This window comes from Trichoplusia ni, chromosome 11 (assembly GCF_003590095.1).
Source record: "Trichoplusia ni isolate ovarian cell line Hi5 chromosome 11, tn1, whole genome shotgun sequence".
Lineage (NCBI taxonomy): Eukaryota > Metazoa > Arthropoda > Insecta > Lepidoptera > Noctuidae > Trichoplusia > Trichoplusia ni.
The window spans coordinates 8,183,362-8,195,887 of NC_039488.1; the positions used below are offsets into that span (position 1 = coordinate 8,183,362).

The 12,526-nt window shown below is 37.5% G+C and overlaps 1 protein-coding gene across 2 annotated transcripts; it reads right to left on the reverse strand.

Annotated features, from left to right (window-relative positions):
• Positions 1-4,342: 4,342 nt before the first annotated feature.
• Positions 4,343-12,352, reverse strand: LOC113498599 (importin subunit alpha-1-like). 2 transcript variants are annotated; one of them, XM_026878675.1, is made up of 11 exons: positions 12,145-12,352; positions 11,114-11,267; positions 10,765-10,939; positions 9,679-9,760; positions 8,893-9,110; positions 8,408-8,499; positions 7,718-7,896; positions 7,183-7,376; positions 6,105-6,276; positions 5,339-5,440; positions 4,343-4,833 (listed from the first exon to the last, which is right to left on the reverse strand). In XM_026878675.1, the coding sequence occupies exons 1-11, from the start codon at positions 12,199-12,201 to the stop codon at positions 4,705-4,707; spliced, it is 1,554 nt and encodes a 517-aa protein (XP_026734476.1). In that variant the 5' UTR covers positions 12,202-12,352; the 3' UTR covers positions 4,343-4,704. The 2 variants fall into 2 exon arrangements, with proteins under 2 accessions (XP_026734476.1, XP_026734477.1); XM_026878676.1 differs by having other exon boundaries at positions 10,765-10,912; positions 12,145-12,344.
• Positions 12,353-12,526: the final 174 nt, after the last annotated feature.

A 12,526-nucleotide genomic window follows, 5' to 3' on the forward strand; every position in this document is an offset into this window, starting at 1 on the left:
TGTTGCCAGTTCGATTAGTTTCCCTGATTTCTGGGTAATTTGCTGGATAAGATTTTAGAATCTTGGTTAAGTTGTAAGGCGATGTATTTTGACCATTTCAAGTTAATTTTGATTTTTGATCTGGTCTTATTTTTTTATTCTTTGCGTTGCATATATAAGTTTTGTGCCAAAGATCTCTTTTCAATGATTTTCTCTTAGATGTTGTGTTGTAAACGTTAATATTTTTAGTTATAAGCAAAATATGAAAGTTATATAACGAGAAATTATAAAGAAAAGAATGTTATTGTAAGAAAAAAAATATTTGTTGATAAAAATGAAAGCTAGTTATTAAAGAAATATATTTTTCCTATATATTTAAATTGACGTACAATATAAGTTTTTCGTATATAAATGATAATCGAAAGATTTGTATTTTTAGCCTGATTTTATATTTGTATGTGATATAATGTGATAATAATATGTAATAATTAAGACTTTCCTTGAGTTTGCCTCAAATTCTTATTATACGGTTGACATGTACAACATGTTTTAACCTGGTGACAGAGATATTCTTCTATCAAACGATTTTCATTCAAACCATCCTGTCACTCCTCACGCTATAACTACTTAGCTAAACACTATAATGTTTATTGCAATACAATACATAAAAAAGAATTTAAAAATCCCAAAAATATATCCATCACTTATCAAATTTATGACCGTGATAATCGGTGCTTAACCTCGCTCTTTTAGTATTTGTTTTCATACGTCCAACCATCACGGTCTGTAAAATACAGCCTGGTGACAGACAGTCACATAAATACAGTCTTTGTAAGTTAGTAACTGGATTTTCAAAACTCACTTTTCTTTCAATTCACTTTTCTTCCAATTTATCCAACATTTCTTTGCCCTTTCTTCCTCTCTGTCTTCATAAACTCAAAACTTTTAGCAACATGCTTGTTAAACAATATGTATCAAATGAATTACTATGTAAGATAAATAAATGTGTGTACATTATTCTAAAGGTACTCTTTATTTCTGAATACCTAACCCTACTTCTTTCTGCATATTTCGTTAGTGTATTTTTCAGGTTAAAATGCTTATGATGCACATAAATCGCTTTTAAGTGGTAAAAGCATTTTCAAAATCGGTTCAGTAGTTCCTGTGATTGTCTACATACAAACCTACCTAGTACCTATTGAAAATATTAAAGATTCTTTCGCTTTCGTGATGCTAACATAAGTACGCTTCCAAACATAGTTCGGGGTCGACAATAAGTCTTTCAAAGTGACCTATATGTACTTTTTGAATTTTCCTAAGACGCAGTGTCAAACGATGAAGAAAAACAGCGTAAGGTAGACCTAACCTCCAAATATTGGAATCCACGGAAAGAAAGCAAGCTGAAAAGATTGAGCAATTTATGCGAACGGCTCAAAAGTCTTGATATTAATATTCGTAGCAGTCAATGGAAAAATTGCAAGGATATTAAGTTTTTTAGCATTGTTATCATCGACTGCTAGGCGGAAGGTAGATCGCCGGGACTGTGATCATCGGCCTAGCCCTTTCCCAAATATTTTGGGGATGGCTTCGAATCTAACCGGATTCAGCTAAGTACCAGTGTTTTACAAGGAGCGACTGCCTATCTGACCTCAACCCAGTTCCCTGGGCAACACGATACCCCTTAGTTAGACCGGTTGTCAGACTTTCAAGCTTCTGACTACCTGTGAGAACTGTCAAAAATGTATCAACAACAGCCGAGACCCACAAATTTCAAAATTTATTCAAAAGAAACTCCATGTTAGGGATTACATATTTAATTTAAGAAAGATGTTTAAAACCAGATTGTGTATGCTACTAATTAATGACACTAATAAGTTGAATTAAATTAAATAACTTGTACTTCTACTATCAATGCTAAGAGAAACTGGGATATGGCAAAATAATGTTTCAAAGCAGTTTTTGGATGAATTATGTAATTTTATTAAAAAAAGAGGTTTTAAATGTCAGCCATGACACTCAAAAATTAACTTAAAATAAAGAAAATATAATAAAATCTAGGCTTTGTTTTGCTCCTTCAGCTTTTCGAGTTGTTGCCTGAAACAATAAATTAATAAGATTAATATTTTGTTTTAATAAGTGTAAACCTACAAGTTATGTTTTGTAGATATTTTTGGCGCATTGTTATAATATATAATATAATATAAAATATCTGTGTTCATCCATAATGAGAGATTTTTAGAAAACTTTTTGAGTATTATATAACATATAAGTTGTATTCAGCAAGTTCAATTGCAATTTATTACTAAATAAATTTATGAATCCCTTTATTTATTTATTTTAATCAATTACAACGGTGAAAAACCAATTACAGCAATTAAAAAATATACATTATACAAATTTAAACATTAAACAAATTAGAATATAATTACAAAAAAACATAAATACAAAACACTTTCATAAATTTATCTCACAGTACTTATGAATTTATGAACCCCGACTTAGGGATTCATAAATTTATTACTAAATTCATAAATTTATTTAGTAATAAATTTATGAATCCCTAAGTCGGACTTGCTAAAGTTAGTACTTTATAAGATTTTTTTCTGAAACTTTCCGTGAAGTAAATTTCAACCTCTATAAGTAGATACTTACTTAAATAAAATAGGAAAAATCAACCAAAATGGCTTTCTTCCATTTCTTGTCTTTAGATTATGGTTAATAATCCTATTTTTAAAGTAAAATAACGCAGTTTATTAACCTTACTAAGTATGTATCATCGCCAAAAAGTGGACATAAGTTGCAAGTCAACATCTAAACATTTCTAACCTTAATTGCTGGTTAAAATCATCCTGGACGATGTCATCCTCCCAGTTGTCCTCCCAAACAGACACATCCTCGTCATCAGCATCCTCTGTGCCCCAGTCTAGAAGATAAAGCAAAGAAATTTAGCAAACGAAAGAACGATGGAGAAAATATGTTTAGCAGTTTAAGTGTTCAAATACTCACTTTCGGCGGGAAATTCTTCGAATTCATCATCTTCTTCGAGAAGACCGAGATCTACTTTCTGCTTGTCAGCCATTGTATTGTTTAAAATCGGAGTTTTTAATAAGAAAATGTATTTGTTTTGCGGCAAACGCAAAATCGCAAGCTAGATTTGACAAGTCACGGTAGTAATGTTGCCATATGCGGAAAGCTAGTTCGACTTTGTCATTTATTAGTCTGGCAACATTCTATAAATTACTTTGAAGAAATTATCGATTCAAATCAGGTTATATTGGCTAGCAAATTATTGTCGTTATCTCACAGACGATGTCGAAATTCGGTATCGTTTCGCTACAAAGCGATGTTACTTTGTCTAAGCCCATTGCCCAGCGTAAATAAATAGTTCTATGATTATACCCATATCTTTTTGTCAACTATATATCTAGAATTTAATTAGAAACTACTTTTCATATTCCATCTGTAATAAATGATGAAAATAAAGACTTTTTAAAACTATCATCATATACCCACAATAAGTGCTAACTAAAAATTGCTGTCTAAAAGGGTTCTGCTGTCGTTTTTTTTCGCAACATAAAGAATCATCTAATCACCTGCTGCTGAGTTGCAGAAGAGTACAAAAAATCAGGATTTTTTGGTGTATAAGTTCCCTTACAGAACCCTGAAACGAGTTTGGATATTTCTGCACTGCCGGAAGATGTCTGGACTGAGTAGCCTCCGAAAACCGGTTAAATTTGTAATGTGGTAATGAAAAAATAGGAAGGGATGGATATCGATTTTAGTAAACTCTCGCGCTAGTCTGTGACAATGATTTCTAATGAATTCTATTCTCCCTCCCAGTCTCTTTCTCCTCTCCCCACTTGCGTTGAACACTTAACACAACAGCCCTTTCATGCTCCTTCCATATTAGCGACAATCGTGTAACATATTCCTCGCATAGGAAGAACTTAAAAACAACATATTCAAAAATAAAAACGTTTATTATATAAAAAACTTACAACAATATCAGTTCTTTTAGAAAATAAAAAGTTTCCCTAATTGATTTTATATTCTTGTCTTTTGAACTGATTTTTAAGGCAATATTATATCACGTTTTAAAGTACTAATTATCAAAGTATGGTCTCAATCATATGACAGGATTAATCCCGATATTGTTTAATAAGATTCGATTATCGATTCAGTCTTAAAATGAATCGAATCAAACGAAGATCGATTAGCAATCGAGTGCTTTCAGCATTGTTAGGTGTCGATCTAATGTATTTTTATAATAGCTCTCGTGAGACTGTTTCATTATTAAATGATGTAACGGTTTACTCACGCGTATTTATCGGGATCGCCCGACTAGTTTCGGACCCAGCCGGAGTCCTTAATAATGAGCTGACGCGACGGGCTGACCCCCGATAAATACGCGTGAGTAAACCGTTACATCATTTAATAATCTAAGCTCAGTCTAATCAAGACTTTTCCAAGACCAGCTTGGTTCTAAGTACTTATTAATAGCCCTGAATATCTTTAAATCTAATTATTGTACTAATATTATAACTAAATATTACAGAGTTTACATAGTTGGTCCCTAAACAATCACTAGGAGATAATTATTTTCGATTTCTTACAAAAATTGTACTAATTAGCAGTTGTTTTGAAAATCTGATTGTATTAAGAGAATTCTGTAATTCTTTTAAATGCAGTTTGGTACTAAAATGTGTTATAAAGTGTATATTAATGCTAAAAGTTGATGTTTGGTTGTTGGGTGGTGCCAAATTGGAATTCTTCTTCAGTCTGTGCTGGCTGGGCAGTGGGGTCGTCTTGCTCCGCAAAGTATGTGTCTAGAATGTGTAGAGTTTTCTTGTAGACCTGTGGAAATATAAAATAAATATTAAATAGTGAGTTATTGCTGTTTGCCTTGTGTTTTTATAGTGATCGTGTTAGATACCACTGCTTCAGCAAGATTGCTTGAAAGGGTTAACGCGGTCCCGGTACATGAGCAAAGGAAGGAACATGGATGGGTTGGACTGGCAACCCAACCGAAGTCCTTAATCATGAACTGACGCATACAGGCGATCGCTCGTAAAATAGTCTAAACAAACTCGAGAAATAGGCTTGGAAAAAAAAACGACGAACGCATTAATTTTTTTTATCCTTGTATCGCGGGGTGTTTCACAAACATTCGAGTCACATGCACAAAGACACCCAGACTCAGGACAAGCATTCGTGGATCACACAAATGCTTGGTCCTATGCGGGGATCGAACCTGCGACAGGACTCGCTCATTGGGTTTGGTAACATGAGTCACTAAGCTTCATTACTTCAGAGATACTTAATAAATGCAATAAAGTAACTTGGTATTAGTAATAATTACCTGTTCATTTTCATGTTGTTGTAATGTTTCAATCTGGTCTAGTGCACCTATTTCTTCTAGTTTTAAGCAGAGAGCTTCTACTTGACCGAACTTGACTGCGGCCTGAAAAAAGGTATATTATGTAAGACATTTTAACTAAATCTGGAATTGGGAGCCCCTTATTTATGTCTCCCATGGTCTTAATATGAAACGATCAATGCAGTTCGCGACCAAGGGGTGTGTGGCATTATCATGTTCGACTTTTGGCTACGTCAACACTACTTTAGGAGTCCGCGGTCAGGGAATGCTGGCGGATAAACGACACCATTTATATGGAAGCTTACTCAAGGACACGCGGTTCAAAAATTACTGATCAAATGCTAATTGGACTGGCGTAGTTGCGGATGTAGCTTCCGTAATAAATAAGCCTAAGAAAGCTGTGTCACATAAAGAAGGTACCCACAATTTTATGCCAGTAATAATTGTATGCTCAACTTTGAACATATTTCTTTTTTTATATAGTGCTTTAGCTACTGTTTAGCTAGAATCCAATCCTTGGGGTGTTTTACAAGCATTTAAGTCATGCAAAAACACACTCAGACTCAGGACAAACATTCGGATATCACACATTTGTATTACGCGGGGATCGAACCCGCGACACGTCGCCTACAGTCAATTTGGCGTGGTGATCTCAACCACTCGGCTATCCGTGCACACGATTACTAATTTGGGCATCATAAACATTGGGCTCAGACTACCAAACAATAAAAGCATAAAAAGTCCGTACTTGTAACAGATTAGTAAGTCCATCTAACACGACGCAGACAGCCTTGTGGTCGGGAGAGGCCAGCAGCAGGCAGTAGGGCTCCAGGAAGCCGGCGCTGATGAGCGCGTCCAGCTGCTCCGGAGTGCCGCCCAGGCACAGGTTTGTGATCGCCCACGCTGCCTCTTTTTGACATCTGTAGATAATTAATTATGTATAGAATGCGTGGCGACATTTTTTTTCTGAATAAAAATCGACTCCCGCACTGAGGAATTTATTCCTTGTGTCGCGGGGGGCTGCACAAAAATTCAAGTCACATATACAAAACACCCAGAATCAGGACAACCATTTATGTAGTCTACAAATGATTGTCCTGATTATGCGGGGTTCGAACCCGGGATACGTCTCGCTCAGTGGGTTTGGCGTGGTGATCTCAATCACTCGGCTACCCGTGCAATCTAGTCGTATAGTTAAGCTGTGTTTTGAGACCTTAATAACTGATAAATGAAATCCAGACACAGAAATAATCCATACAGACATTGGTCCCAGGTCCAATCAAACCTCTGCTATATTGGTAGTCCCAATATAAGGTCCTCAAATTGCCTTGACTATTGGGCCATTACTAGTTTTATGAACATCACGAAAAGAAAAAAAATCTTGAAACTGTCTCGTACCTATAAGACGTACTTACGTCTGATAAAAAAACACTATTGTTAGAAACAGATTTGCCCGATTTTGTCCAGCAGAGGGACAGAAGTCTGGTGTAATCCTACTACTATTATAAAGGCGGAAGTTTGTAAGTATGGATGTATGGATGTTTGTTACTCTTTCACGTAAAAACTACTGAATGGATTTGAATGAAACTTTACCACAATATAGCTTATACATCAGAATAACACATAGGCTACAATTTTTGAGGTTTCTAATGTGAGGTCGTAAAAAAATACATTTTTTGCGCTTAAACGGGGAAATTCTAACCACGTGGACGAAGTCGCGGGCAACAGCTAGTATACAATATTCCCTGCCAACTTCAGTTATGGTGCTTGATTTCAATAATTATTTATAGATAATACTTGAATTATTACATTTGTATAATACGTACTTAATATCCTCATTAGCGAGCACATGTATGAGATGCACAAGTACTTGTTGGTCGATGGCGCGTTGTATCTGTGTCTGGGTGCCGGCCAGGATGTTGGACACGGCCCAGGCGGCTTCCTTCATCAGCGAGGGCTTGCCGCAGCGTAGCAGCGAGATGATGTGCTCTATACAACCTGCGTCTAGGCAACGGTCGGTCTGTTGCAAGAATAGGTGAAGATGTATAAATAAATTTAAAGAAGATATATAAATAATAATGTTTAACAAGTTTTATACAACGCCATCTAGAATGGGAGGGAAGTCAGAAGCGAAAAAGTCTGATCTAACCAAGGGGTATCGTGTTGCCCAGGTAACTGTGTTGAGGAGGTCAGGTAGGCAGTTGCTCTTTCAAAATCAAATTTTTATTAAATTTGGTACAGAGATGGAGTTGACCTTGAGAAAGAACATAGGATAGTTTTTATCCCGGACTTTTAAAGAGTTCTCTTGGAAACGTGATAGAATCGACGTCGACGCGGGCGAAGAGCTAGTAATGTACATACCTGTTCATCGGAGCCGGTGAGCATGTTCCCGAGCGCCCGGAGCGCGGGCGTCCTGACGGCGGCGGCCGCGTGCGCCAGCAGCCGCACCAGCCGCGCCAGCAGCCGCCCGCTCGCCTGCACCGCCTCGATGCGCTCGTTGGGGCCGTCCGTCAGGTACGACAGCGCCCAGCACGCGTCGGCTGGGGGACGGACACATCATTATCATCATTATGCTCTATTCGATAAATAAAATAAATTATCCTTTGCTATGAAAGTAATGTAATGAGATTGTAAGGAAAGGAATAAACCAAGATCGAGTTTTGTCACTTTCGTAACTTAGGCATTTTTTTCGGTCGAAATTCCGTCATTGTCGTAGCTTAAGACTTTTGGGGCTTTGTTGTTATTTAGGATTAATAAATAACAACACGAAATTCTGCCATTCGATTTTCATAGCTCGATTGTTTGATCCTTCAATTCAACTAAAAGTGACGAAAAACACGTTTCCAAAAAAAACTAGTCTGAGGTCGAAATCGAAGTCTAGATTTTTGATCGACGTTTTAAACATGCCATAAGTATGTTGAACGACATACATGACTTCAAAAAGACAGATGTGAATTCGAACAATCAACCTTTGACTTGGCAATGAAACAATCATACCACTAGACGTACACTCCTTGGCTTACATAAGTAATCTTGAAAGTAAGTACTAACCTAATACATCTTGATCGGTAACCTCCAATAACTCTGAAATATACGGCAACGCGGGTGCTACGTAGTCGAATTTCACAAGCGGGTTCTTATTCCTGTAACAAATTGATTTATATTATAATAACTTTCATGAAGCGAAGAATGGCACTCAAAGGGTACGGAGAAACACGAGTCTATGCTCTACGCGTCCAACGAGCAAGTGGCAGAAGGCCCCAATTTGCCCTGATCTAGCCACCATGATAAGTCTTGGACAGTAGTCTTGACAAAGCCCCTTAATAGCAATGGGGAAAAATAACTCCTCACTCTCCAACATAACAGTTCCTATTTTTGGACCTGTAGGAGTCCAAGGTTGCCTGCGACATCGTTTATGGCACCTGGCACCTTCCAAGAAGGCCAGGAGGATTTCCAACAGGAGAAACCAAAAATTACCAGGAGAGCAAAACTCAAGTTAGGCATTTGGTTTCCATCAGCAATGTTGGCAGAGCTACCTGCAGAAGTTGCTGTAGGTCCACACGGCCGTCCGCAGCTGGCTGGCGGGCGTGTGCGGCGCCAGCAGCGGCAGCAGCGCGGGCAGGGCCCCGTGCGCCAGCACCGCGTCGCGCGTGCTGGTCCCGTCGCCCGCGATGTTGCCCAGCGCCCACGCACTCTGCTCGCCCACCGCCCCGCCGCGAGCTAGCAGGCTTATTAGTTTCGGGATGGCACCGCCCTGAAATGAAAGTTTCGATTAAATAAGGTTGAATGTCATTGCTGTGCAGAAGAACTGTTAAAGTAAAGCCTAAAAACCTCAAAACTGAACTTTGTGACTGGAAATTGGCTTCAAATTTTGCTTTGAATGGAATCTATGACGAGTTTTACATCACTTTGTCTTGACTTGTCGAAAAGTTTTTCTCAGAACCGAGAGTATGAATAATTTACAAACTTTTTGAATTTATGATGTAAAAAAGGACTTGTGCTATAGGTAATTAAATCGCCGGTTTTATAACCGCTGGTTTAAACAAACAGTCAAGTCACATGCACAAAAACACTTAGACTCAGAAGTTCTCAGAACAAGCATTTATGGACACAAATGCTTATCCTACGCGGGAATAGAACCAGCGACATGTGAGTGCGCAGTGAGGCACACAGACTCAGAACAAGCATTCATTGATCACACAAATGCTTGTCTTACGTGGGGATCGAACTAACGGCACATCATGCAATGAACTTGGCGTGGTGGTCTATACCACTCGGGCATCCGAAGCCAGCTAAAAGGCTTGGTACGTTTTATTACTTACGTCAACAACCGCCATGGTATGCTCATGAGTTCCAGAAGCAATGTTGGTGATAGCCCATGCTGCTTCAAACTGGAGGTCAGGGCTGTGGCAACAAAGATATATGTATTAAACCAATTTGTACAACAAATCTATACTTCTATACTAATATATAAAGCTGAAGAGTTTGTTTATTTGAACGCGCTAATCTCAGGAACTACTGGTCCAAATTGAAAAATTCTTTTTGTGTTGAATAGACCATTCATCGAGGAAGGCTTTAGGCTATAAACCATCACGCTGCGACTAATAGGAGCTAAGATACAATGGAAAATGTGAAAAAAACCCGGGCAGGTATACATGAATCATAACTTATATCTTCTAGCCACGGGGACGAAGTCGCGGGCAACAGCTAGTGCGCAATAAGCCGTGATTAACTAAATGGCAACAGAACTTAAAAGTTAAATGTTTGCAGTACAGTGTATGTTTAATCTTTTAATTGACAGACAGCCTTAGTTATAAGTTTCCATTTTCACCCTTTTGGTATAGAAACTTTTCTTTGTGTGGGGAATCAATAAATGACTCGTCTTACTTTGGGTTGAGCAAAAGAGTGTTAAACTAAATCTGCTAAATACCACCTATTTTCCTACCTTTCCCCCATCCACACTGGAGCTACGGTATCCCATTCTACCAACCCTGCTTCCCCTTATACCTAAAGCCACATGATGTGACATAAGATTAACCACTTCATGTGTATCAAAAAGCCTTTTAAGACAGACTGGAACTATTACCGACTTGACTAATATATGTACTTATATTTAAACTCTCGCGTTGCATAATTATATTCACATCCCTACTAATATTATAAATGTGAAAGTAACTCTTTCTGTTATGCTTTCATGTCTAAACCACTGAACTGATGTTAATGAAATTTTCTACAGAGATAGAGTTGACCTTGAGAAAGAACATAGGATAGTTTTTATTCCGGACTTGAAGACTTCTCTTGGAAACGCGATATAACGGACCTCGACGCGGGCGAAAGGCTAGTCAAATAATAGAGGATTACCGCGAATTTTCTTGACTTAATTTTCTTTTGACTAATATGTTACTAACCAGTCATCTCTATCCAGTGCATCCACCAAGGGTTTGATGACACCAGCCTTGACCATGGGGGTTATAGGAGGGTTTTGCTCCCTGGACAGCATACGACGAGCGGCGCGAGCTGATGCTGTCAATGTGGTGAGGTCCGGGGCACGGAGACCTGTGGAGTAGAGGGCAGTTCGTAAAACTGCAAGGATGATGACTGGGTATAAAAAGTAATCTATTTATTCCCTTAGATATATAATGGGGTATAAAAAAAGGTAGTGTTCAAGTATTATGTAATGCAATTTGGGGGGGAGGCAGGGGGTGTTCATACAACACGTTATGTAACTTGTCATATGTAAACCGTACATAGCTTTACCTTGCACGATTTCCTCAGGAGTCAAAACCTTTTCAGTATGGTCAATGATCTCCTCTCCGGCCTCTGGGGACAGAGCCCGTCTCTTGAGGAGCTGCTCATCTCTGGCTTGCTTGCGGAGAGCCACACTGAGCTCTGCTCTCTTACGACGGAGATCCTGAGGACAGATTACAGATTGTGCTGTATTTTTGATCTTGAATGGAAGAATAGCAAGCTGTTTATGTAGTTAGCAATGGAGTTTCTTCTTCAAAGAAACTTTTCTTATAAAGTGGTGAAAAGTGGGTGAATTCGGGATTTTCCTGACCTTTGAAACTTACTACTTAGTAGCCTAATTTTTATAAACGATTTTTAATCTTGTGTTCATACACTACTGTTGCCATCTCTATTTAAGTCTGCTATTTAATGGCACATGTGTAATTACAGCCTGTTTGATTGCTTCTTACTATCTCATAATGTGTTTTAGAAATATCATGAACATGACTAGTTAGACATGACTAGTTAGTCATGTTCATGATACTATGCATTCTCCATGATCAGATACATTAATCAGTTCTCACACTGGTAAATGGTTTCCTATCATTATCGAGACCTTGTATAACGTTTATTTACGTATCAAATATCAAAATGTGATGAAATACATCACATTTTTTAAGTTGTGTAAGTATTTATTTAAAACTTTTTCAGATCTTTTGAGAACATGTGTTTTTCGTAAAATCTGAAAGTTTTTCTGAAGGTAGCATAATTTTAGAGCTAGTTACATCAATTTCGGTCAAACAGAAGTGGAATTATCAAGAATTAAGTTAGGAATGAAGTAGAAACAGTGGATGGCCAACAGGAGCTAGCCTCTTTACTTTAGCCTGCAATTATATTGTCATGAGTTTTGAGTCAGACGATTTTCCTTGTTTTCAGTAAGTTATCAGATAATTCCATAGCAAAACCATCTAACCAAAGTATAATTAGTAAAAAATTACAAACATCGTAAGGTGTAAAATGAATTCGAAATTTAAAAAACTTTTGAAAACCTGACTACTTACTGTGGTTCCATGTCCGACGTTTTTGTAGGACGAAATACGTGATGTCCTTTCAGTCATTTTTAAATACTTTTGACTATTTCTTGATATTTAAGTGGAAAATTGTAACAAAGTAAACTCGCTCTGCACACTTCAATTTTTCAATTACTAACGGTCGAGACTTGAAACCACTCGGAAATCGCGTCAGAGGTCAGACGGTCAGCTGGTTGTTTATTTTATTGGCAACACTTGAAGCAATCTTAATAACTTGAAATTTTATTGATTCCACTTGTTTTGAAGTAAAATATTTATTTATTATTTTTAAAAGCAAGAACAGTTTACTTTAAACTAACAAAAATATTGTACTAATTTCTTCACTTGCGGCCTTGTAACAACATTTTATTTA

Coding starts and splice junctions, on each gene's coding strand:
- LOC113498599 (XM_026878675.1), bottom strand. CDS start 12,201: ATGACTGAAAGGACATCACGTATTTCGTCCTACAAAAACGTCGGACAT. Junction 8,500..8,892: donor ACCTACAGCAACTTCTGCAG/GTAGCTCTGCCA, acceptor AATTTGTTACAG/GAATAAGAACCCGCTTGTGA. Junction 6,277..7,182: donor CTCGCTAATGAGGATATTAA/GTACGTATTATA, acceptor AATTATCTACAG/ATGTCAAAAAGAGGCAGCGT.